At 41.0% G+C, this 27,694-nt stretch overlaps 1 protein-coding gene across 2 annotated transcripts in view; it reads right to left on the bottom strand.

The window, feature by feature from the left end:
• Positions 1-27,694, bottom strand: part of TADA1 (transcriptional adaptor 1) — a 54,459-nt gene that overhangs the window by 4,029 nt on the left and 22,736 nt on the right. For both annotated transcript variants that reach the window (XM_030206493.1, XM_030206494.1), the window contains 4 exons: positions 26,345-26,410; positions 19,304-19,389; positions 6,017-6,226; positions 4,843-4,994 (listed from right to left, as the gene is read on the bottom strand). In XM_030206493.1, coding sequence (XP_030062353.1) covers positions 4,843-4,994; positions 6,017-6,226; positions 19,304-19,389; positions 26,345-26,410 — 514 coding nt within the window. The remainder of the gene's footprint in view (positions 1-4,842; positions 4,995-6,016; positions 6,227-19,303; positions 19,390-26,344; positions 26,411-27,694) is intronic.

The following is a 27,694-nucleotide window of genomic DNA, read 5'->3' as shown; positions in this document are numbered from 1 at the left end:
ATTCCTTCCAATGTGCAGCACTCGGAGAAGCCCTGACAAGTTTGTATTAGATGTGCAAAAAAAAAAAAAAAGCATGCAAAGTACTAAAATCACACTGCAATTTTTGATATTAGCTCACACACTTTTCAATGGTAGTTCAAGGTGTATCACATTAAGGTACTGTAGGTATTTACCTGTTCCCAGTGGGCTTGCAGTTAAAGCTTTGATCTGAGACAAAGCAGGGTGAAGTGGCATGACCAAGTTCAACAGGAGCGTCAACGGAATTTGAATCCTGGCTTCTCTGGTTCTCATCTTGCTGCTCTAATCACTCCACTATTTATGAACAATCAAGCACTTTCTTTTCTGCCGACAGATTCACTCCTCTTGTATATTGTCTAAAGTTCCTGTGGTAAAAAGCAGTTAGCATAACTGGATTTTAAAAAGATTTGGACAAGTTCCTGGAGGAAAAGTCTATAAACCATTAAGGCACACATGGAGACTTTTGGCCTGATCCAGTATGGCAGTTCTTATGTCCACACATCAAGCAAGACTGTGTGACAATGCTCCCTGTGAATATCAGGAGTACTGCATATTAGCCACTTCACTATGCAAAGTCCAACATGCCTGGGAATTCCCACACTCTCTGGCAAAGCTTATTTACCTCCACAGTTCACTTGAAATAAATGCCTTGTCCCATCTATGTTATTTTAAAATAACAACTTTTAGAAAATACGCCACCAGTGAACAGTATAGCATTGTTGCCTGGCTGACTTCAAGGAAACAATTTTCGAAAAGTCAGGTGATTTCATAAACATAACACTACTACAGCAACAGCCATTCAGTTACTGGAAAAGTAAATTAATAGAATCCATGTTTTTTCAGGACTACAAAACACTGAAGCATGACCACAGGGCACTGGAATCCAGCAGAGAACTAATCTTACAATGTGTTTCAAGGTAGGGGTTTTTATTCCTGTTCATCTGACTTCTAGCTCAACTGGAATCTGCACCTACTAGAACACAATGTGATCCTTTTGCCTGACACTGTCCTAATTCTTGTCTCTCCTCTTTTTCTCAGATACATTTAACTTATTTTCCTCTGCATTTCTACCTTTCCATAGCTTTCTATATTTTATAGAATAAAAGTATTTAAAACCCACCATTCCAAATTTTCAAAGCCATCTACAAGAAATACATACTCAATTTATGATGACAACATAACAAGGATGAGCATCCAGAAAATGTTCATTTTTTTCCATGTTTTATTTGTTCCAGTAAAAATGTAATTACAAGTGCACAATCTTATTAAAAAAAAATGTGTATTATGTACAAATAGCATACACTCTATCCTGATGGTTCACCCATGCATGAGCTATCACACATGCACACTATCAGAAAAAAATTGTTCTTTGCACATAATGCACACTTTTTAAAAAGAGTACGTACTATTATCCGCTAATGACTTTCATCGCAAACGACAGTCCATCCTTACATAATGATACAACATATATGCCTGCATTTCAAGTCGATCTGCTATCTTGTATCTGCCTTTAAACAGCCTAAGAGATCACTATACAGTAAAAGCCTGACCAAATAAAATGTCTTCAACTTTTTCCTAAATGTCTGCATAAAAATGAAACAACTTTACAAGGTAACATAATAGATGTAAGCATAAAAAGACAAACCGGCTCAGAGACTGCCCAGTTGACTTCCTCTCTAGTATTCTACTCTGGGTCTATAAGAAATGGAGGAGTGGCCTAGTGGTTAGAGCACTGGTCAGAGGTGACTGGTTCAAATCCCACTATTGCTCCTTGTGATCTTGGGCAAGTCACTTAACCCTCCATTGCCTCAGGTACAAACTTAGATTGTGAGCCCTCCAGGGACAGGGAAATACCCAGTGTACCTCAATGTAACTCACCTTGAGCTACTGAAACATTTGTGAGCAAAATCTAAATAAAGAAATTAAATATAAATTCCATAACTGTCAGTACCATACTTCCCTCTACCCCAACTCTTCTATATATTATATGTAACTTCTCAACTGTAAAAGTCTGTAACTGAAAATACAAGCATGTCTGCTGAAAGTACTTTTTATCCATTATTGTTTACACACCATGCATTGTATCAAAATTCAGCTGTTTCTTTGAAGAAAGTTGTGACAATATATGTGAATCTGTGCACTGTGGTCGCAGAATGAGCACAACCTTGTAGTACCTGCCTTAAAACATTCTCATTTGGGTTTAACTAGAACTGGTATATTTTCTGTTACAGCCACAGTGGAGTGGAATAAGCTGTCTTTGTGTTTAAAAGGTTGAATCCCAGCTTACTTATTTTTAAGAGGACTTTGAAGGATTATTAATTTTAACAGTTTTTGTACCTTCCTGATTTTTGTTCTATGAACTTATGGACTCACTTAAAGCTGAGACTTTGCTGCTGCACATGGTTATTTCACTGTCTGAATTTGCCTTTGTCTGTGATTTTATTATGTATGTCTTTTGTATTTTCTGCCTTGGATAAAGGTAGTGTAAAATTAAATATTCTATCTACATCAAGTCCAGAGGATCTCTGAGGGAAACAAAGAGACTGCAGAGCTTATTAGTTGATACGGGTGGGAAGACTGGATAGGTCATACGGTCTTTATCTGCCCTCATTTCCCTGTCTATCATTGTATGTGGGGGAGCGGAGGAGTGGCCTAGTGGTTAGAGCACTGGTCTTGCAATTCAGAGATGGCCGGTTGAAATCCCGCTGCTGCTCCTTGTGATCTTGGGCAAGTCACTTAACCCTCCATTGCCTCAGGTACAAACTTTTGTGAGCCCTCCTGGGACAGGGAAATATCCAGTGTACCTGAATGTAACTCACTTTGAGCTACTACTGAAAAAGGTGTGAGCAAAATCTAAACAAATATGTATCATAAAACACTATTACAGAAATTATTACAAGACATAATTCTTTGCTCAAAATAGCTAAGAGATAAAACAATTAGATCTTTCAATTAAATGTTAAACTATGACTGATTAGCAACTGGGCTGTCTGGAAGGATGCAAATTCAGTAATAAACAATGTCTTGGAGGTAAGGCAGGTGCTCATGAAGCCGAATCTCTGCTGAAGGCTTCACACTCCTTATGTCTGTCTAGCAGGTCAGCATAGCAGGTTAGTGGTGGTACAGAAAGGTCAAAAGGTGGCCAGATATTCAGTCCACAGCCACAATAATACTGATGGGTATTTAGATTTGGCAGGCATTCATACTGTATGGCTGAATCTTTCTGGCAAGTTATATATGGGACCTATGCAGAAGGACAGATGTTGAGAAAACAGCAATGCTAGTACTTGCATCCCTGAGTTATTAGAACATTTTATAGTTAGATGGAGGAAGGGAAGGACTAATTAGGAGATTTTGCAGGGTCATCTACCCAAATGAGGAAGATGACAAACAATGGTCTTTGATAAGGTGTGGTATCCTAAAAGGAGTTGTACTCTACAGCTGGCTAAGATATTGCTTTCCATGCTGCTAAGGACATTACTTGGCAGACTGGATGGGTCTATTAGTACTTTTCTAGCTTTACCCTTTCCTATATTATTACACACTACTAGTATCTGTTTTTTAAGCATCAAAGATTTTGAAAGCTCTCAAGATGTAAGCGACTGTACATTTGTCACTATCCAATTAGACAGTACAGGAAAGCCAAACAGCATTAACAAAAATGTATTTGTATTTATACAAAACGGATTAAAAGGGAAAACAAAACAAAGAAAATCCAGAAACAAGAGGAAAATGGGTTAGATGGGGAATTTGCATTGCACAATACACTCAAAATCCAAGAGGACATGTCGGAACCAAAAGTTCAATAGTGTGATGATAGAAGAGGAACAAACAAAAGAAAAAAAGCAGGGATTAATGGCAAGAAGGAGAAAATAAATAGCTAACATTTAAAGGTTAAAAAAAGGCTTGATCAGAAAATGCATGAAAAAAAAAAAAAAAGCCAAGTTTCAGTCCTGCCTTAAAACCTGCTCTCTGAAGACTCTAACCATAGAGCTAAGGGAAGAAAATTACAAAAGCACAGGGGCTACAAAAGAAAAGACCATGGTGCGAGAATCATCCAGTCACAGCCTATTGAAAGATGGAACAGAGGAGATTCTGGTGTGCAGACCTCAAGGATGATAGGGAATAAGCACAGAGGACAAATATGTTGAAATGCAACTAAATAAATCTGGTGTGCAAGCGTAAGTATCTTATCTAATTCAACTGGAAATTGGGGTTGATCTTTCAGTAAAGGTGAAACATGATCAAACCTTCTTGCATTAGACTGTGGTATTTTGAAATTACTTGTAAAATGAGACCTAAGCAAAGATTCAGGAGGTGAGATGAGTTCATCCATGCCACACAAGCAAATACGCTCATGGGTAAGAATGGGTAGTTGCTTTCTTCAAAAGGTAACAAATGACAATCTGAGTTACTCTGAAAACACAAAAACCGCAATCAGGAGAAAAGCACAGGTTGTTCAGCTAATCTGAAGCAAGTACAGTAAAGACCATAATTTTTATTGGTTAGTAGAAGAATGCTCTGAAAACTTACAAGTATAGGTGCTCTATCACAACTGCCTCTCACACTCCCTTCCCCCCTTGCTACCAAATTATATAATACATACTCTATATACTATAAGAACACTTATCTCTTCTCCTTATCTTACTGTCCCACTTACTCTGGAATCAAAGATGTCCAGGGATCCAAATTCTAATAATACTTATCCAACAGAAACATCTCACATATGCAACAAGACTTTCATGGCAAAGTTCACTACTTATGGCTGAAAAGAAAAATATCTAAATCTTTGACATATGTCAGTCATGTCAACCATTAACTCACCATTCTATTAAATTATTGTATACAATAACACTGTTCTTTAGGTAAGGCTGAGGGTTGATATTGCTTCCAAAAGCATACTTGAAGTGGCCATCCCGTAGGCGATATGCTCGTCTACGAGATATAACAGATGTCAGAATATCCTTCAGATGAATCTGTAACAGGGAGAGAGAGCAGTGAAGCACGAGTTAAGAGAGTCAACTGTTATTAAACAAATCTCTGTCTCTGCTTCACCCAGCTATAACCGATTAACATTGGTCCTTCTTTCCTTGTCCATCAAAAGCATTCATGAAGAGCATAAACAAAAGCAGCCAACCTTCCCCTTAAAGATATGATTGTATACTATATCGGCACCTTTCTCCCAGCTGCACTTTTTTTAAACAGCCACCAACCGACAGCTACCTTAAAAGTCCTGGTGGTCTAACGGCCTTTCTAGGGCAGGAGCAACCTCCACTCACTCCACAATGTAATGGCTGCGGGATATCACGGCTTTGAGATTTGAACCAGCATAGGTAGGAGCCATGCCTGCTTATGTCAGTTCCAATTTCAAAATGGATGCCACGGGAAGTCACGTCAGCCATTTTGACTGCAAAACCAGCACTGGCAGGAATGGGGTGTTGCTCCTGCCCTTAAGAGGTCACTACATCACCAGTGCTTTTAACACAGGCCCAGGGAGGACCTACAGGTTGGGGAGGAGGGAACTTGTGGTCACAGGAAGGACCAAGATGTGTTATGGTTATGGGTGGGTGGGTGGGGCACAGCTTTAGTATTTATCATGCATACTAGCATCTTTTCTTCCTAGAAACAAAACTGTTTATGTTCATTTCAAGGAAAGGATCAGATCTCCTTACCCCCTGGATACATATCACTAGTCACGTGCCAGACAGAGTTATTCTCTCTTTCCTTCATTTTTTTAAATGATGACAGGCTCATCTACAAAGGATATCCTATAACCTTTCACCCCAAATCTATGCAATATGAAAACAGAAGCAAATACAACTAGGACAGAATAAAAGACTCAAATCTAGAAGTGAAAGCTGTTATCTGAGGAAAAATAAATACAATTCATTAGCCACCAGACACCCACTATGAACGTGAAACACAAATGGAAGATGAGATATAACATTCCATTGAAACTCTACCCTTATCCCCCTTTTCCTGGGCTGCAGTAACTCACCTCCACGGCATAGATGACAGCAGTCACTGCTTCTTCTGTTACATTATCCAAGCCATGCTCATAAGCTGTCACAATCATTCTTCCTTCTAGTTGCCCACGGCTTGGCAGCATCATGGTGTGAGAGCACAGCTTCAGGTCCTCATCTTCCTGGGGATCCTTAGCCACGAACTGCTGAGCTCCACATAATGGGTTTTGTGGCTGGAATCGGTGCTATTGGAAAACGAAAACAAATAATTGAATTATGTAGAACAAATTATGAAAAAAAAAATCAAAACAGCAATAACACTTTAGCAAATGTTTAAAACAGACTGAAAAACTTCCTTATCAGAAACTTTGTAAAAGGAAAGTAATATCTAAACAAGTTACCTTCCAATGACTCTTAGATCCAATGCATGTTTAATGCAGATGCTTGAATTTTCAGACAGTTGTTCTCTAATGTTAAAACTGGGAGATATTCAGAGGCTGTTAGAGAACAGCCATCTCAAGCTGTTTTGTTTTTTTTTAAGCGGAGGGGAGGGGGAGGAGGAGAACATGGGAACTATTTTTCAAGGTCAAGACCAAATGATCTGATCATCAAAACAGCAAATTTATTCACCTTCAACAAGCGTCTAGAGGCCTCATCATACCACATCTTTACGAGAATGACAGAGCCCTAAGAATGTAGGAGAACTAATTAATCAATGATGATGAATGCTCCCAATGTCTAAGCTTAAAAAGAGGGCTATGAAAATCTGTAAACCATCAGCAAAACAAGATATATTAAGGTTAAGAGAATTTTTTTTAACTTAACATCGTGAATTAGCACGTAACTTAACCATGGCCAATAGGGAATACTTGTCCCTCCAGTGTTCTCTTAATTAGCTCCTCCATAAGCATAAAGGGATTCCAATATCAATGACATTGCTTGGGACCATGTTTTGCGAGGTTAGTATGCATGGAGGGGGGACCGCGGTTCATCCCACTAATCCGTAACCCCAGGAGGCATAAAGTGGCAGATAATACTTTCATTTGTACACTGATACCTATTATAAAACCCTGTACACCAATTGGGGGGGAGGGGGCACGGACGCAATACACCTTGTGACGGATTTTCACTCTGGTGTTCGCCTCCCTGAATTGCAGGAGGGTGACCTGGACCTTCTTATACGGTTGCACTAGCCTGGATGGAGCTTCCCACTTTTGTTATCCCATCTGTGCAAGTTACACTTTTGTATGCATATATTACACTCATACCTATGCCCACTCCCAATAGGTTCTACAGGGCAGGAACCATGGCATGACCAACTATAGCCTCTGTCTTATCATAGCTGATTTTAAGCCCCAAGAAAGTCCACAAGCATCTATTAAAGACATCAAGTGTTTCATATGGATATCTGCTTGGGATACATAGACAGCATATCATCAGCAAACATGCCAATCCTGCATTCCCATTTACCTACTTTCAAACCCCTCAGCTTGGGGGGGGGGGGGGGTCACCTCTGATTTTTGCTGCCAAAGGCTCGAGAGGAGAAAAAGGAGAGGTGACAAGACTTCATTAATCCACCTAAGAAGAACACCAACTTTATACAAATCGCAAATCCGGCAAGCCAAGGCCCTCACGTTCTTTAGCGTTGGCCAGTTTTTGGAAGTAAATTAGGGCTGCTCCAGAGTTCCATTTAAAACTTCTGACAGCAGAGCGAAGATAGTTTTCATCTTTTTAAGTAATCTAGATAGGCATAACCTGAGTGGGTAGAACAATTTGGGGAAGAGAACCAACTTTTCTTTTAAATGTTATTTTTATTTTGTTAACCGCTGTGATCTAAGCCAAGCGGTATATAAAAATTTTTGTAACAAACAAACAAGTCTGGGCACTGTACAGTAATTTATAAAAATTTACTCTGAAAAGCAATAACATGGTGAGAAGTAAAGATTTTTCCCAACTTGTCTCTGATACAGGTTATAATATGTTTTGTTTTATACGGTTGCACTAGCCTGGTCAGGAGCTTCCCAGTTTTGTTACTTCATCTGTGAAAGTTACACTTTTGTATGTATATATTGCGCTCCTCTCTTTGTGTTAACAGCGTGTTGAGTTGTTTCTTAGTAGAGACCTGCACGGGAGCGGGATTCCCGCAGGGATGGAAGCAGTTCCTGTGTCCCGTGGGGACGGAAGCAATTCCTGCGGGGTTCTCATGGAAGTGTATGCTGCACTTGAGCCAGCCTCTCACCTACCGAGTACCAAGTTCTTTGACTGCTGTCTCCTCCTCGCTTTAACAACACAGATGTGGAAAGTCTCCATTAAGGAGGTGGTAGAGATACAAATGATGATGAAATTCAAAAAGGCATGGGATGAACTCTAATTAGAAAATGGAAGTTATAAAAAACCTAAACTTACATGGCTGCATGTGTGTGGATGTCGCGTGACACTTAGATGGTGACTCTGGCTGTGATGAACTAGGGCCGATACCGGAAGACCTGTACAGTCTCTCTCTCATATATGGCAATCTGGTTTAGGATGGGCTAGAAAGGGTTTAGACAGCAACTTTAGTGGCTGGAACATGAGGACAGTGCTGGACAGACTTTTATGGCCTGTGTCCCGCAAATGAGAAGATGAATAGACTGTAGTGGGCTTTGAGGGCAACTCCAGCAGTTGGAACATAAGGATAGTGCCAGGCAGACTTCTATGGTCTATGTCACAGAAACGCCACAGAAAGGCCATAATCAAGTATATATCACATTTATTGTTGATTTAATCATGAATTGATAATGATTGTGACTATTGGGCAGACTGGATGGACCGATCCAGTTTTTATCTGCTGTCATTTACTATGTTACAATTAATCCTCTGCTCCCGGGCTGATGCGCAGACCTCAGCTCTGACATAGGCACGAGCATCAGATGTTACCTGACCTACTGGTATGTGCATGTGGTGATCTCTTAGCACACAGTGCCAGTGAATCAGAGAAGTCTTACATGTGTGTACCAGAGTGTTCCAACTTTTGTTCCTTCCTTGCCTGCAGTGCTGCAGCTCAAACCCAGAGACTGAGAGAGCCGACAGGAATTTTTTTTTTTATGTACCATTAAATTCTTGTGGGACTGGGTGAGGACAGGTTAAATTCTTGCGGGGACAGGTAAGATTCCCCACGAGGACGGGTTGTATTTCTGTCCCCGTGCAACTCTCTATTTCTTAGTCTCCATTTAGGCTCTAATCTCAGGAGTTAATTGGGAAATGTGCATAGTTCTGAGTCTCAAGTGATATCCTGTGCCTTTCTAGCAGCAGCCAAGTAAGCCAAGATGTGGCCCCGCATGACTACCTTCGCAGCTTCCCAACAAACAGGGCCTACATCATCCACACAATTAGTAAGTTCATAGTGTTGCCACTGCTTTTTTTTTTTTTTATATAAATGAAAGTTTTCATCATAATACAGACTGGGCGACATTCTCAAGATATGCCCCTCTGAAGCTTGTATACAGGGTTAGCTATTTCCGCCTTTCTTAAAGGAGGGAAGAGAGAATCTGCTAAGAAATTATTATCCAGTCCAGTGCAAAGTGGGAATGGGAATAAAAGGTGTAGTCCAATTCCCCCAGGGGCAAGGTTTGCCACTTATCAATGAGCTCCAACTCTTGCATCAAAAAGTTTACTACCCAGTCATGAACTCCCTTCACTGAGGATTTTGCAGGATTGTAATCTATTAAAAGATTCACTGTGGGTCACGTGACGCGATGCACGCGAGCGGTCGCTAAAAGATTAGCTCCGTGCCCTCTCTCGCATTCCAAGCCATAAACCCTCGAAGTAAAAAAAGGAAAACGGCTAAAAATTGATAACAACAACCCGCGAGGCTAGCCCGATCGAGTACCACCGCAGATCGGGTGTCCGAAGCAGCAATGGCCGCGAAATCGCTTCGTAAAGACAAGGATAGAGGAAAAGCGGGAGAAGACAAGATGGCGGCACCGGCGAGCCCATCAAATTTGTCGGTTAGCTCAGCATGGACCGCCGAAATAGTGGGAGAGGTTACAGCAGCCCTGGAAGTAATTCTAGACAAGAAATTACAGGGACTGGACTCCAAATTGGCAGGTTTGCAGAGCAATATGACGCAACTTACCCAGGATATGGCAGGCTTTCAGCAACGAACGGGGGCCCTGGAAGACCAAGTTACAGCTATGGAACAGAGGTATGGCAAACTTCTAAAAACAGTGGAAACACAAGCCGAGAAGATAGAAGATCTGGAGAACAGATCTAGACGCAATAACTTGCGTTTTGTCGGGCTGCCTGAGGATATAGGGGAAAGGGAGCTTCGCCCTTTCCTGGAGAAGTGGCTAGTGAAAGAACTAAAGCTGCAATCAGAAATGGGGCCCCTAATTATTGAGAGAGCCCATCGAGTAGGACCCATGCGACAAAGTGCGGGTAGGCCCAGAATAGTAATATGTCGGGTACTTAACTTTACCCATAAAACTGCAATTATGCAGGCCATACGCGGTGGAGCAGCGCTGACTTATAACAATCAAAAAATCCTCTGTTTCCAAGACTATTCAATTGCAGTTGCCGCGCAGAGGAAGGCTTTCTCGCCGACTTGTTCACAACTAGTGCAGCATAAGATCAAATTTGCGCTGTTATACCCAGCAAAGTTAAAGATCTTTTACCAATCATCTACTAAAATTTGTGAGACGGTTCCTGAGGCACAACAATATGTAAGACAAATACTGAGTACAGGAGATGAATGATTAACGGATACTGCTGCGACTGGGAAGGACATGGAGCAGATACAGTTGAATATGTTGGATTTAAATTACTGACAATGTTAAAATATTTGAGTTAAGGAAGTTGAAAACCTTTGGATAAAATGACCTTAATGGTACAAAGTGACAACCTGAGTTTGGATTGATTAAGCTAGATTCTGGGGTCATGACAAACATAAGAACCGAATGAATATCGGGCCAGTCCTGGACCCAGATAGAAGCTCAGGGACGCATGTCAATGGACATTCATGAAAGAGACTAGGATTCACTCCGGTGGTGTTTTTTTTTTATTTTTTTTTTAAACTCTTTATATTGTCTCTCCTTTCTTTTTTCTTTTGGTAAAAATTGTGAATTGGTCTCAGAGGCCCAACAATAAGTATGAGACAAACTAAAAAAGGAGATGAATGATTCAAAGTGATCGGATAAGTTGGATCTGTGGAATAACGCAGGCAACTGGAGTGCATTGGATTACAAAATTGAGAATAAAGCGGCAGGTAACTGAGTTGGAACTTTCAGGAAACTGACTACAGTAGCCAAGCGCCTTTGAAGACATGAAACAGGGTAGACCATGAAAGGTTACAACTTAGGAAAGTATTTATGACCGTGGCCTAGACAATAAATATGCGCTGCAAGAGAAATTTATCGGTCTATAATAAGAATAATAGGTTGAAGAGGCAACTTGATCAACTGTTGTCACGTTTTCTTGGATTACAACTGCTGATTGGAAGAGGCAGCTTGATCAGCCGTCTTCATGATTGTGGATTACAACTGCTGATTGGATAGGTGGGAGCCAAGGCGGGCATCTACAGACAATATTACTATCCAACAAGAGCAGAGATTTGGAGGTAGCATGGAAGGCATAGTGGAGGAGTAACTGTTGGTCTACCTGACAAGCTGGAATTAAACACTTACGAGGATAATGCTTAACAGATATAAGACACTATCCCTCCTTTAGGACAGAAAAGAGGGAAGAATTGGTGATGAAATATATGTAGGTTATGAAAAGACATTAGATTAAGGGAATTATAATGTTAAAGGTTAATGTTGGAGTTGCTACATATAATATACAAGAATCCAAAATATAGGAAAGGGCATTGCCACAATGTAAAGAAACTGTTATATTGAGTAAAGTTATTTAGAAATGATAGACCACTGACAAAGAGAAGAGGTACCCTTGAATATGAGGAGAGAGAGGGAGGAAAGGGGAATTAATATAAGGGCTCACATAAATAAGAGGGAAGTAAACTTTGAAACAGAGGCTCAATTATATGGAATGTAGAGAGGGGCGTAAACGTGACTAGTCCCACAAATAGGGACGAAGCACAGAGGGGTAATAGGGAACATGGGAGGAAGGGAAGTAGAAGGGAGGGATGGGAGGTTAAGGGGGGGGAGGAGTTGGGGAGGGATAGGGAGCAGGGGGAAGCAAATAGACGTAAGTCAGATAAAGAATAAGGAAGAGAAAAATGGTACTATACAGCATAAGAGAATGTGTGGGGAATACATGATAAGAGGGGGGAACCATAGGCTGGGGTGGTTGCTCCCGGAAGATAAAGAGCTTTTGTGGGTGATCGGATGCCACCACAACCCGTGAAAGACGGTTAAAATAGTGACCTGGAATGTGGGAGGCATCGGATCACCAGTGAAGCGCTCTAAGATATTAAAATATCTACAGAGAATCAGAGCGGATGTTGCTCTTTTACAAGAGACGCACCTGAATGAGACAGAACATGATAAACTTAAAAAATGGTGGGTAGGAGAATGCATTGGTTCACCCGCAAAAGGGAGAAAAGGTGGAGTGGTCGTCCTAATAAGAAAGGGGGTGGTGGACAAGATTTGTGATGTAATTAAAGATCCAGAAGGAAGGTACATTTTTTGCAAGGTACTATTGGCAAGGAGACAAATACTATTGGGTAGTGTTTATGCACCAAACCAAATGGATACCAAATTCTATCAACAGCTACTAGGGCATTTAATAGTAGAAGACTCTTCCCAATTAATTTTGGGAGGAGACTTTAATACAGTATGGGACCCGCAGATAGACAAATCAAATGCCACACAGACACCAACTCACTGGATGTCAAAGGGACTACCGAACTTATGTTCCCTTTTGGACCTATTGGACATCTGGAGAGTTCTTCATCCACAAGATAGAGATTACACACATATGTCCAGAGCACATAACACACAGTCAAGGATAGACTATCTACTGATGTCACGCACATTAATGGGAGAAGTCCAGGATACCCAAATAGGACCGTATGCAATATCGGATCATGCAGAAGTTTGGGCGACTTGGAACCCTGGGGAGGCGGGAGGTAAATTTAAGCAATGGACATTCCCAAGTTATTTGACCCATAATGCGGGATTTCGGGAACATTTGTTGAAAAGTTGGAAGGAATATAAACTTTTTAATGAGAACACAGCCTCCGACTCAATTGTATTCTGGGAGGCGGCAAAAGCGGTCCTGAGAGGAGAGATCATTAGTTATGTAAGCCAATTTAAAAAAGCTAGAGACAGAGAGATACTGAGACTAGAGAAAGAAATTGTAACATTGCGAAAGAGGTATGACAGGTCTTCCAGTGCTCAAATGAGGAAAGAATTGGTGTCAGCTCAAGTGGCTTTAAATACCCTTATCCATGAGAGAGAGATGAAGTCACAAGCTTATTATAAGTTCCAATTATATAAGCATGGTAGTAAAAGTGGAAAGATGTTGGCCAGACTTATAGCTCGGAAACAGACATCGAGAAGGGTTATAACTTTAAAGGATAAGACGGGCAAAATGTGCTTTACAGATTTGGAAATCCAAAATATTTTTAAAACTTTCTATCAGAACTTATATACAGAAGAACATGACTCAGATCTTCCGAGCAACTTATACTTAGAGGGGGTGGCCCATCCGGTCCTCTCTGAAAGGGAACAAAAAGTATTAAACGAACCAATAAGTATTGATGAAGTACACTGGGCAATAGCTAATAGCACACCAGGGAAAGCGCCAGGACCGGATGGTCTAAGAGTAGAATTTTACCAACTATTAGGGGAAGACATACAGCCTGCATTGGTAGAGACTTTTAATGGGTGGGTAGACAGAGGATTTCTTCCTAGACAATTGAACATGGCCCAAATTATTTTGCTACCCAAACCCAAGAGAGATCATACATTGCCGGAGTCATATCGACCCATTTCTCTGCTGAACTGTGAAATGAAGATATTTGCTAAGATATTGGCAGGACGCATGAGTCGCGTATTACCAAAATTAGTGCAGGAGGGACAGGTGGGATTTGTCAAAGGAAGATCAGTTGCTAAAAATTTGAGGAGAATCATCACAGCGCTGGAACATGTAAAGAGGGAATTAAAGCCAACATTGATGATCAGTTTTGATGCCGAGAAGGCATTTGATCGGGTTGATTGGAGTTACAGTGGGGGAAATAAGTATTTGATCCCTTGCTGATTTTGTAAGTTTGCCCACTGACAAAGACATGAGCAGCCCATAATTGAAGGGTAGGTTATTGGTAACAGTGAGAGATAGCACATCACAAATTAAATCCGGAAAATCACATTGTGGAAAGTATATGAATTTATTTGCATTCTGCAGAGGGAAATAAGTATTTGATCCCCCACCAACCAGTAAGAGATCTGGCCCCTACAGACCAGGTAGATGCTCCAAATCAACTCGTTACCTGCATGACAGACAGCTGTCGGCAATGGTCACCTGTATGAAAGACACCTGTCCACAGACTCAGTGAATCAGTCAGACTCTAACCTCTACAAAATGGCCAAGAGCAAGGAGCTGTCTAAGGATGTCAGGGACAAGATCATACACCTGCACAAGGCTGGAATGGGCTACAAAACCATCAGTAAGACGCTGGGCGAGAAGGAGACAACTGTTGGTGCCATAGTAAGAAAATGGAAGAAGTACAAAATGACTGTCAATCGACAAAGATCTGGGGCTCCACGCAAAATCTCACCTCGTGGGGTATCCTTGATCATGAGGAAGGTTAGAAATCAGCCTACAACTACAAGGGGGGAACTTGTCAATGATCTCAAGGCAGCTGGGACCACTGTCACCACGAAAACCATTGGTAACACATTACGACATAACGGATTGCAATCCTGCAGTGCCCGCAAGGTCCCCCTGCTCCGGAAGGCACATGTGACGGCCCGTCTGAAGTTTGCCAGTGAACACCTGGATGATGCCGAGAGTGATTGGGAGAAGGTGCTGTGGTCAGATGAGACAAAAATTGAGCTCTTTGGCATGAACTCAACTCGCCGTGTTTGGAGGAAGAGAAATGCTGCCTATGACCCAAAGAACACCGTCCCCACTGTCAAGCATGGAGGTGGAAATGTTATGTTTTGGGGGTGTTTCTCTGCTAAGGGCACAGGACTACTTCACCGCATCAATGGGAGAATGGATGGGGCCATGTACCGTACAATTCTGAGTGACAACCTCCTTCCCTCCGCCAGGGCCTTAAAATGGGTCGTGGCTGGGTCTTCCAGCACGACAATGACCCAAAACATACAGCCAAGGCAACAAAGGAGTGGCTCAGGAAGAAGCACATTAGGGTCATGGAGTGGCCTAGCCAGTCACCAGACCTTAATCCCATTGAAAACTTATGGAGGGAGCTGAAGCTGCGAGTTGCCAAGCGACAGCCCAGAACTCTTAATGATTTAGAGATGATCTGCAAAGAGGAGTGGACCAAAATTCCTCCTGACATGTGTGCAAACCTCATCATCAACTACAGAAGACGTCTGACCGCTGTGCTTGCCAACAAGGGTTTTGCCACCAAGTATTAGGTCTTGTTTGCCAGAGGGATTAAATACTTATTTCCCTCTCCAGAATGCAAATAAATTCATATACTTTCCACAATGTGATTTTCCGGATTTAATTTGTGATGTGCTATCTCTCACTGTTACCAATAACCTACCCTTCAATTATGGGCTGCTCATGTCTTTGTCAGTGGGCAAACTTACAAAATCAGCAAGGGATCAAATACTTATTTCCCCCACTGTATATGTTTGCCACGCTAAATGCATATGGATTTGCAGGGTGGTTTATTACAGCAATTAGAACACTATATACATCACCGCAAGCTAGAATAATGGTCAATGACAATTATTCGGAAGACTTTGAAATAAAAAGAGGAACTAGGCAGGGGTGTCCCCTGTCGCCACTTCTTTTTGCATTATACTTAGACCCACTGATTAGGGATATTGTCGAGATGCCAGCCATAAGAGGAGTGGTGATTGGGAAACAGGAATTCAAATTAGCTGCCTTTGCAGATGATTTGTTAGTTATGCTCACAAATCCAGAGGAGTCCTTAACAGCACTACTGGAGGTGTTTAAAGAGTTTGGAACCTATTCTGGGTTCAAACTAAACCTGGAGAAATCAGAAGCATTGGTTAGTAACATACAGAATGCAACGCCCTGGCAGGGAACGTTCCCATTGAGAAGAGCAACCATGTCGTTTAGATACTTGGGTATAGAGTTGACGCCAGAAGTGGTAGATCTATATTCACTTAACATTAAGATGCTGTTGACTCAGACTAGACACCAATTGGAGAGTTGGAGACAGTTGCAGCTGCCGCTGATGGGTAGAATATGCCTAATTCGTATGATGATCCTACCTAGCTGGTTGTATGTCATGCAGACCATACCTATATGCATATTGGGGAAAGACCTGAAAACATTCACTAAGATGGTAATGAAATTTTGCTGGGCCAATAAGAAAGCTAAGATGAAACAACAGTTCATGATGGGCAATTGGCAACAGGGAGGGCTAGGATTACCAGACTTGAAGATATACAATATGGCCTGCTTAATGCGGCATGTGAGAGACTGGATATTCGAAACAACATACTATACACCATTAGAACTAGAACAAGAATATTTTGAACCGCTGCGTTTGAAATCCCTCATACAATTAGAAACGACGCAGGTCCCCGAGATACACAGGGACAATTTGCTGTTAAAACCGCTTAGGAGAGCGTGGCAATTCTTGGGGAACAGATTGAAGATGGGGAGAGGGGTAACAGAACTATTAACAATCAGAGGGAACCCAACCTTTACAGCAGGTATAGAAAACCCAGTCTTTCAGCGATGGGAAGAAAGAGGTTTAGAATGTCTGGACGATGTAATAGGCGATAACGGAAAGATTAAACCTTTAGATCAGCTATTGGAGGCAGATACAATTCAATGGGGTGATACATTTGCGCACTGCCAGCTCAAACATTTTATTCAGTCAATAGATCAGGGCCAATTGGAACAGAAACAGGGATTGAAACTAAAAAAATTTTTTCTAGAAATTTCTGAAGAAACGCCATCAATTTCAGGGATACATAAAGCTCTGTGGCCATATGAGAAACCCAAAAACTTTCAAAAGATAAAAGAGCGCTGGGAGAAGGATTTAGGAGTCAAGTTATTGGTATGGGATGTTGAGAGGCAACTGAAGGGGATACCGAAATTGGTCAGCGGAGCTCAATATAGGGAATGTGCATTCCGTTTTATACATCGAGCATACATGTCACCTGCACAATTCGCAAAATTCGGGGGTTTGCAGATGCCCCTGTGTGTGAGATGTGGGAGAACTAACAACACATTTTACCATAGTTTTTGGAGCTGTTGGAAGATTAGAAGGTTTTGGGGGAAAATAACCCATTATATATCACAATTATTAGGCCGAAAACTAGCAGGTACACCAGTGCAGATGCTGTTAAATTTACCAGGATCATTTAAAGGTCAAATACCAGAGCACAATTTATTTTTCCGTAAAATAACATTGCTGGCAAAGAAATGTATCTTGCAAAACTGGACAAATGATATAGGGCCAGATTATTGGCATTGGCGGAACCTTATCCACCAGTTAATGATGTGGGAAGCTAAAGAAGCCAAACGTTCACTAAAAAGAAAGAAAACATTTATGAAAATTTGGGGTGCTTATGTAGATTCTTTGTCTCATAGGGGAAGAAGTTTGGTCCTCAACACATTCAGATGATAACAAAGCATAAGTATCAATAAAACGGGGGGAGGGGTGGGATGGGGGAGGAAGGGGGGGAAAAGAAAAACTTTTGGAGACTGTAATAATAGGTTGTTGTATAGTTTTGGCTTGGCAGATGTGGTATCAATGATTGTAAGAATGTTCTTGTTATGTCTTCAATAAAAAATGTTGAAACATAAAAGATTCACTGTAACACCGAAATCCACCCATATGAGCTGATAATCAGTAAAAGAAGAAAAGTGTCCTACACAGTTTAGAAAAGGCATGATCATACATATTAGGGGCTTAAATATTTCCCAGTGCCAATTTCTTTCCCCAAAGCTCTATTAGGATTACAAAATGTCCTTTGGGGTCCTGTTGTTGCTTATATACATTAAAAGAAATTTGTTTATATATAAGTATTAACACCCCTTTCTGCCTGGTATTAAAAGAGAAAAAGCCTGACCTACTCATTCCCTGAGCAGTTTACAATGCTTTACATTTAAATGGGTTTGTTTTTATTTGTACAATCTTATTGCATTGATACTGTTTCTATATTTGTTATTATCTGACATTTTCTTTGACCTCAAACTGAAAACATTTATTATAGATGGCTATAAAATATTTTGAATAAATAAAATTAAATATTTTGATGGCATAGATACACACGCAACTGAAAACCTGCCCTGCCAAACACATACTGCAGAGCTTTTATCCTTAGGGGCTAAATGTAGGAGTCAGAAAAATTATCCTATGTTGTTTACTTGCATGAGTTCGTCTGCAAAAGCCTTCCTTTCCACAGAATTAAATCCTTGGATAGATGCCACGTAGGAGTAAAATACCCAAATTCCTGGCCCCTTCTGTAATGGCAAACTAAATGTAGAGAGACACCAGAAAATCGGTTCTCAAACCAAGGATTGTGAAACCAAATTGAGGTCAGGTGTCAGTGCATGGGAACTAGAGAAACAGGGGTGTATCATCCATATCTAACTCCAGACCTCCACATCAACCTGGAACTTGTAGCAGCAGAAGTCAGTGCACATAGGCCCCACCCTCTGCTCAAGCACATATTTCCTATAGACAACACTGTATGAAGGAGCCAGGGTTCATGAGAATGCATTAACTGACAAACCACACATTTACTGCTGCTACCATCAAATTCCTGCTTTGAATGAGTGGAAAGTGTGGAGGAAGAAGTCGAGGTCTGCTATTTCATTTTAGTCAGCACTTGGGATACTGTGAATTTTCTCTTGTTACAACAGGGCTATACTGGACAAAAAGACTGCACTAGAATATTAGAAAAGGAACATTTAGGGACAGGCATGTCAATCCATGAAAGAGTTTTTGTTTCCCAGAATGGCAGGGTTATAAATATCTTGAATAAATAAAATAGAACAGTGAAGGAATTGCCTAATGGTTACAGCAGTGGGCTGCAAACCAAGAAAGCCTAATTTATATCCCCTCATTCCCCTCAGGTACCAACTTAAGACTAGGTCCTCCGAGGACAGATAAATACCTACTGTATCTGAATGTAACTCATTTCGAACTATAACTGAAAAAGGTGTAAATCCAAATACAAAAGTTCCCCAAGAGATGGACTTACATCAAATTTCTGCCGAACTGATGAAAACTTCTTCTTTCCTTTAGGTTTTCCAGGCTTAGCTGCCGAGTTCAAAGATCCAGCCCCTTCTAAAGTATGAGACAAAAGCAAAAAATACATATACAGTATTTCAATTAAGGCTGCACTTCACTTACAATTTTTAATCATGATTAATTGCACAATTAAATTACTGAATAAAATACCTTTATTTCCCAATGCAGCTTCTTGTGACTCTGGGCAAGTCACTTAACTCACCATTGCCCCACATAGAAAATAAAGTACCTGTATATAATATGTAAATCACTTTGACTAACCACAGAAAGGCAATATATCAAATTCCATCCCCCCTTCCCTAAAAGGCTGACATCTCCCTCCCTAAGATTCACATCTCTCTTTCTTTCTCTTCCTTGCCTCTTTCTCCCATCTATCTCCTCTCCCTCCCTCCCCCCCCCCCCCCCCCCCCAATGAGCAGCAACACAAACTTGGTGGTGAGCAGCACCAAGCTGTTCTGATAGCTGCTGAAGCTCACCACCTCAGCCATAACTTCCACCAGTGGCTCCTCCAGTTCTGCTCATACATCCTCAACTCGCTCCCCTCCTTCACCCAGGGTTTGGTATTTGCCCTCCAAACACCCCCCCCTCCTCCCCACCACCACCATCAGTCTACCTTAAAGGTGGTCTTCAGTTGGACCTGGCAGTAGCAGTGCTGCATATACTGCTCCAAAGCTTTCCCACTGTCCTACCTCCTCTATCATCATCATTTCTTGTTTCTGTATAAGCAGGATGTGTCAGAGGGAAAGCTTCGGACCAGGCCGCAGGCAGCATATACCAGACATAAGTGTGCTTTCAGTTGGTGTTTAAATGATTGTCCAAGGCGTTAATTTTTAAGATTATTATCCAACTTATTCCATATAGATGGTCCTGTTATCGAAAAAGTATCTCATAGACTGCCCCAATTTGACTGTTCCAGTCTGCAGACCCAACTATCAGACTGACTGTTCACGTGTACTTTAGACTGTAAGCTCTTTGAGCAGGGACTGTCCTATGTTAAATTGTACAGCGCTGCGTAATCCTAGTAGCGCTTTAGAAATGTTAAGTAGTAGTAGTAGTAGCATATGTGCAACGCTGTCATTGCCAAAGAACAGCAAACCACCACCTTTAAGGCAGACCGGAATGGGGCAGGGAGGGGAAATGATATTGAATCTTGGGTGGGGAGAGTAAGAAAGATGACAGATCGCCCCAAAGACAAGGGTTGGGGGTGGAAGAGAGCAGATGAGATGTCTGGAGGAGACAAGAGATACTGCAGCCCGATTAATTTTTTAAATTATTAATACATAACTTGCAGAGTTAACTGCAATTAACTTGCAGCCCTAATTTCAATTACCACTTCCTAATACATGTGCAGCTACACACAGAAAACTGTGGCCATCTAAGGCAACTAAACCAGCAAAAAATATATATATTTGTATTTAAAAAGGTAATTCGTCTAACAGTTAAAACATGAAAAATCAAACTCTCCTTAACTGAACTGATTTTTATTTTGTGCCCACTTAGCCATGCCCACCATTACCAAGTAACCAAACCCTGTACAAAGCACCAAACATTAGAAAGCAAACACAGAATGGGAGGAGGAGGTGAAAACAAAAGCTGTTCAGTATGATGTTGCATTTTTTAATTTTTGTCTCCCCCAGCCCCTGCCCCAACAAGTTAAATATTTTTAAGAAAAAACTGGAGAGAGACACTGGAATAAGAAAGAAAATACAGAAGCTGCATTTTCTTTGCCACGTCCCTTGATTTTCCTATTAACTGCCTTGATATGCAACACTCCACATCAGACCACAGGACCTCAAACACTTGTATGTATGGAGGAGGCAGGCATAAAGCTATGCATGACTAGCAACTCAGCACAGGTTAATATCAAAAGGTCACGTAGACAACAGCTGCGGCCCAACTCTGATGCATAGACTTAGTTATGCACAGCACACCCAGTCCTTGGGGAACACCCAGCCAGTCAGGGTTTTCAGAACTTGGTTGAAAACGCCTGCTCTAATGTAACCACGGAAAATTAACTTTATTATGTTAAAATAAAAAGTACATAAGTATTGCCATACTGGGACAGACCGAAGGTCCATCAAGCCCAGTATCCTGTTTCCAACAGTGGCCAATCCAGGTTACAAGTACCTGGCAAGATCCCAAAACAGTACAATACATTTTATGCTGCTTATCCTAGCAATAAGCAGTGGATTTTCCCCAAGTCCATTTTAATAATGGTTTATGAACTTTTCTTTTAGGAAGCTTTCCAAACCTTTTTTAAACCTGCTAGGAAGTGGAAGAGAAGATGATGAAAAAAAATGCATGGTTGTCATTTGCTCAATTCAAAGTAAATTTCTATTTTTTAACAGGCCCGATTGACTCACTTCTCTAGCCTTACTTGTTCACAACGGATTTAAAATTTTGCTTTCAGTAAGTGTGCCAAACTAGAGGAGCAGAATTGTAAGGATTTGTGGAATCAGAATGAAAGCACTTTAAACTACATATATACATCCACCACAATTTATTTATTAGGATTTATTTACCGCCTTTTTGAAGCAATTCACTCAAGGCGGTGTACAGTAAGAATAGATCAAGCATGAACAACAATTACAGCAGTAAAAATATTCAAAAACAATACAAAGTATGGCATGATATACTACTTACAATGTCAACACAATACAAATAGAACATTATAGGTGATAGCAAAGGGTAAAGCAATGATCTAACATATAGAAGGGTAAGAATGTAGGGAGAGTTAGAAAGTAAGGTGATTGATTTAAAGAAAGTTGCACATGAGGTCAGAGAAATGGTTAAATGTTATCTCAGCTAGAGGAGTGGATAAACATGTCCTGCTGCAGTATATGCAGCCTGAGTACTCCTTTTGTGTGTGAGTGAGACTAACGAGTTAGTTACTTCTTCCAGTAAAGGCCTGGTTGAACAGCCAAGATTTCACATGCTTCCTGAAGTAGAGGTAGTCTTGTGTTAAGTGCATCCTTTCAGGCAGTGCATTCCAGAGTGTGGGGGCTACTCCGGAGAAGGCTCGCTTACAGGTATCACATCGTGTAATGTCTTTTGGAGAGGGCTTGGTTAGTGAAAGTCCTTGGGAGCACCTTAGTGTGCTTGGCAGTGTGTGGAGGATCATCCTATTTTTCAGGTACTCGGGGCCATTTCCTTTCAGGGCCTTGAAGATCAGAGTTTTAAATTTAGCCCTGTATTGTACTGGTAGCCAACGAAATTTTTGCAAAAATGGTGTGATATGGTCACGTCGCTTGCAACCTTCTATGAGTCTTGCTGCTGCATTCTGAATCAACTGGAGCTGGTGCAGGCCCTTTGTAGTCAGACCATTGTATAGTGCATTGCAGTAATTCAGTCTTGATGTTATTGTGGCAAGTACAACCAGGATAAGATTTACCTTCTTGAAGGTTGCTTGGATTTGGGGAATCAGAGTAAGTGTTGAATCTAACTGTGGCAACACTCTTCCAAAACAGGGCCCTCTCCCTGTGCTTCCAGACTGCTTGCAGCACTGGTCTCCTTTTCCCTTCCACCCCAGGCTCTCTGCTTTCTTAAGAACGTTGCTCTTGCTCTGTCTCTCTAATAAATTTCATAAGAATCCACAGGCTAAAGAATTTCACAAAAGTTGTACTTATTTCAACATTTCAAGCCAAAGACTGACATGCTTTGACTGTTCTTATGGATGATTAAAAATAATAAATCTCTTTTACAATATTTGGTTATTGAACAATAGTCAAAAATTTTAGATGCTCTCCTTGACTTTGTAGTTACAAGCTTTTAGAAATTTTCACGTGGTTACCTCCCACACAGCAAACACTGGATTTTCTTTTAACCATAGTAGTATTGCATATCTGACATCACTCAAAGTGAAAAAGGACATGGGAGTAACCTGTCCTAAGAGATCAGCCCTACCTCAGGGTAGTGCTTTATACTGCCTGCACAGTCACACAGTGCAACTCTGACATCTAGTGTTCGGCAAGGTAAATTACAAAGGAATATTCAAACTTAATTTTTCACTACAGTAGTTCCTAAACCTGTCTTGGGGGGGCCACCAAGCAAGTAGGTTTTCTAAGACATCCACAACGAATGTGCATGAAAGAAATTTACATGCAACACAAAACAACAGCCATATTGGGTCAGACCAGTGGTCCATCTAGCGTATCCTGCATCCAACAGTGGTCAATCCAGGTCAAAAGTACCTGGCAGAAACCCAATTAGTAGCAACATTAAATGCTACCAATCCTGGGGCAAGCAGTGGCTTCCCATATGTCCATCTCAATAACAAACTATGGACATTTCCTTCAGGAACTTATCCAAACCTCTTTTAAACCCAGATACGCTAACCGTTGTTACCACATCTTCCGGCAAACAGTTCAAAAGCTTAACTGTTCTTTGAGTGAAAAAATATTTCCTCCTATTTGTTTTAAAAGTATTTCCATGTAATTTCATTGACTGCCCCGTGGGCTGTACTTTTTGAAAGAGTGAAAAATCCCCCCTCAGCCGTCTCTTTCCAAACTGAAGAGCCCCAATCTCTTTAGCCTTTTCTCATATGGAAGGAGTTCCATCCTCTATCATTTGGTCACTCTTCTTGGAACCTTTTCTAATTCCACTATATCTTTCTTGAGATATGGCGACCAGAATTGAACGCAGTACTCAAGGTGAGGTCGCACCATGGAGTGATAGAGGCATAATAATATTCTTGGTTTTATTTTGCATCCCTTTCCTAATAAATCCTAGCATCCTGTTTGCTTTTTTGGCTGCCACCGCACACTAGGCAGCAGATTTTAGCATACTGCCTACAATGACACCTAGATCTTTTTCTTGAGTGCTGACTTCTAAGATGGACCCTAGCATTAGGTAACTATGATTCGATTACTCTTCCCAATGTGCATTACTTTGCATTTGTCCACATTAAATTTCATCTGCTGTTTGGATGGCCAGTCTTCCTGCAATTTTTCACAATCCGCATGTGTTTTGACAACTTTGAATAGTTATGTGTCATCTGCAAATTTAATCACCTCACTCATCATTCCATATTCCAGATCATTTATAAATATGTTAAATAGCACCGGTCTCAATACAGATCCCTGTGGCACTCCACTATTCACCATCTTCCATTGAGAAAATGGCCATTTAACCCTACCCTCTGTTTTCTGTCCAATAACCAATTCCTAATCCACAGAAGGACATTGCCTTCTATCCCATGACTTTTGAATTTTCTCAGGAGTCTCTCATGAGGGAACTTTGTCCAAAAAAAAAAAAAGAGAAAGCGTAAGCAAATCTCTCTCATGAATAGTCACTACAGATATTCTGAAAACCTAACTTGCAAGAATATCAGCCATATCCACTAACTTCTGGGAAAGCAAATAACCTGATCTTAGAATGAGACCCATTTGAGAATTTTAGCAAACGGATTTTTTTTTTAACCTAATTAGCTAATGCACATGATTTTGAAGCATTATAGAGCAATTTGGTAAGATATGAAGTTACAATTTCAGAAGTCAATCACAGATTTTGATGAGTATAAATCTTATTGCCGCAGGCTAAAATATTCATGTGGCTACTAAACATATGAATTTCTGATCATGTGGCCCACTGTTAAAAACAAAGTTGGACATCCCTATTCTAGTATGTATATTCTTATAGTATGTGCATCTACTATGTATTCATGGAGACTTCCTATTGTCCCCTCACTCCCACAGCTGATAATCAGGAAGAGGCACTAAAAATGATCTACTCATGAAGGGAGTTCTGCATTGAAGGGTAGTTAAAAGCACTGTAACCTACTCAAGTATCTTCCTCTCCCTGCCTATTTGTCTAAAAGCACAAGGGGAAAGGAGAGGGGCCAAGCAGTGTCAAGAAAATACAAGTCTTCTATTCCCAGGTCTTCATGTTCCCATCCCCATGTTGGAAGGAACAAAGCCCAGACTCAACCCTATGGGTATCCTGGAACACCTACTTGGCGCAGCTCCGGTAGGATAATGCTATTTCTGGTGGTTTGTAAACAAGTTACAAGAGAATAATAAAGCTGATGATGGAACATTATTAAAAAAAAAATCACTCATTTCTGAGCACAAACTGTCCCTGTAGTCTGTTTCTCAAGCAGTATTTTGAAAATACATGCCAAGAAACAAAGCCCACTTAGGTTCAAACCATCATTTTGTTTTAAATTTTTTTTTAAATCTGGACTAAATTCCCCTATAACTCGAAAGCTGTTATGTCACCCAGGGCCTAGTTACCAAATCTAATTAGTCTATGCTGGTTACGCTGTCACGATTGACATCACACATGGCAAGAACGAGCCAGATACTATGGTCACACCAAGAGCAGGTAAGGAAGTTAAATAAATGGTAAACTCAGCAGTAACATTTTTAATTGCATGAACACCACAGTATAGTTAGTGTAAGGGCTTTTGAAATATTGCAGACTAGTAAAAAAGGCCCGTTTCTGATGCAAATGAAACGGGGGCTAGCAAGGTTTTCTTCAGAGTGTGCATGTGGGAGTGTGTGTGTCCATGCCCTCTGCCCTCTCTCCCTTCCCCTGTGCTGTCTGTCCCCTCCCCCCTTGGAGTCGAGTCCTTCAGTGTTAAGTTTCCTGCTGTGCTGTGTTTGTGTTACAGAGAGAGTGAGGGTGTCTCTCTCCCCTCCCCCCTCTGAGTCCTTCAACTGTTACAGAGAGAGCGATTTCGATTTCAAGCTGTGCTGTTTTCCTTCAGTTTGTGTTACAGAGAGAGCGAGGGTGGGGCAGACACTCATGGGGAAACCGGATATCTCTGCCGCTTCACACTTCCGGCTGGAGGCTTCATTAGAACGTTGGTGGTGCCTTTTATATAGAGAGATAAGAGACAAGAGGGCTGCAGAGAAAAGGCACATTTATGACTTTTTCATCTGAGCTTAGGCATAGACAGAAGTTGCTATCAGAGTTTTGGCCCTGGAATACAAGTCCTTTGCACAGATTGAATTTGTTGTATTTATTGGGGTTAACACATTTCATCACTTACCAGGAGCAGAAACCAAGATTTGACAACGTGTGAGAATGGCCAGCAGGAAATCATTGTGAGAATGCACTGGAAAAAAAAAAAGACGACATGAAAACAGAATTATTAATAAAAAGAACAGGAATCATGGAAAAACAAAACATTAAAAAAAACTCAACAGAGGCTGACAGCAGGAGGATCTGGGTTCAATTCCCAGCTCAGGTCATCTACTGCTTAGATCAGCAAGATATACTGTAGGAAGAAGTCAGTTATCGTGCAAAGACAATCCCTAATGACGAAGTCCCATGAGTGCAGGTTCCAGAAACAGTCCTGGTGCACGATCCCCCACCCCAATCTCATTTACTGTCAGCATAACAATAACACTGAAGTTCACTGGCAAGGACTATAAAAATAGGGGGGAAAATCCCTAGTCAGTTGCAAATAAAGGCTTGTGGTGCCAGATCCCTGCCCCAATTTTAATAAAACTGAGAAACCAAAGAAAAAGATGGAAATGGGGCAACTCCATTGAAGTTACAAAGCTCTAGAGATCAATAAATACATTCAAATTAATTACAAGCACTGGACTGTAGAACCAATTTAAGCTAAAAACTGCACCAAAACATAACACATATGATACACTGAATTTAGTTTCCCCATTTAAAACTTGCAGTAGACAGACCACCACTTGGTTGAACATTTTACTAAATACTTGAGGCCTTGCACAGAAAGGGTATCTGTGTGCATGTAGGAGATCTTCTGAAAACACGGTATGAAATGATTTTATCATGTTTAATGTTAATAAGCAACAAGTCCTGCTTCATGCTATATTTATGCAGCCCTTATAACTTGCAGGAAAAAGACATCCTACTCTTAATATTGTTTTTACACATAGTACTGCAGGACTAGTTCACTCAGTATTCACTTCTGAATTCACTCCCTGTTCTTTTCACACAATGAAATTACTTCAGGACTGAATGTAGCATAGTTACCATTTATGTTCAAACTTAGTTACAGTATCCTACAAAGAAGAAATTATTTCCTCCCTGATAATTTTTAGTCAGCTGCACTGTTCTGAATGAATGGGTGTTATCCCTTTCTACCAGAATGTGGAACAGAAAGCTGAATTCTACCAGCGACATCACCAGTATAAGCTGGGGTGCTCCATGAACAATCCAGCATGCATTTGCTCAAGTAGCAGAAGATCCCTTTCTGTAACACACTCATGCCCCAACCACCATTACAGATGCAATGATAATCAAGCATAACACCACAGAGTGGCACTCGCTACCCTGCATATACCAGGATATAGCAATATCATGGGAATCCTGTACTGCTGCCAATAGTAGCCGGCCTAAACTGGGTGGGGTATTTTTT

Source organism: Microcaecilia unicolor, chromosome 6, assembly GCF_901765095.1.
Source record: "Microcaecilia unicolor chromosome 6, aMicUni1.1, whole genome shotgun sequence".
NCBI lineage: Eukaryota > Metazoa > Chordata > Amphibia > Gymnophiona > Siphonopidae > Microcaecilia > Microcaecilia unicolor.
This window is presented reverse-complemented; position numbering and strand designations above follow the sequence as displayed.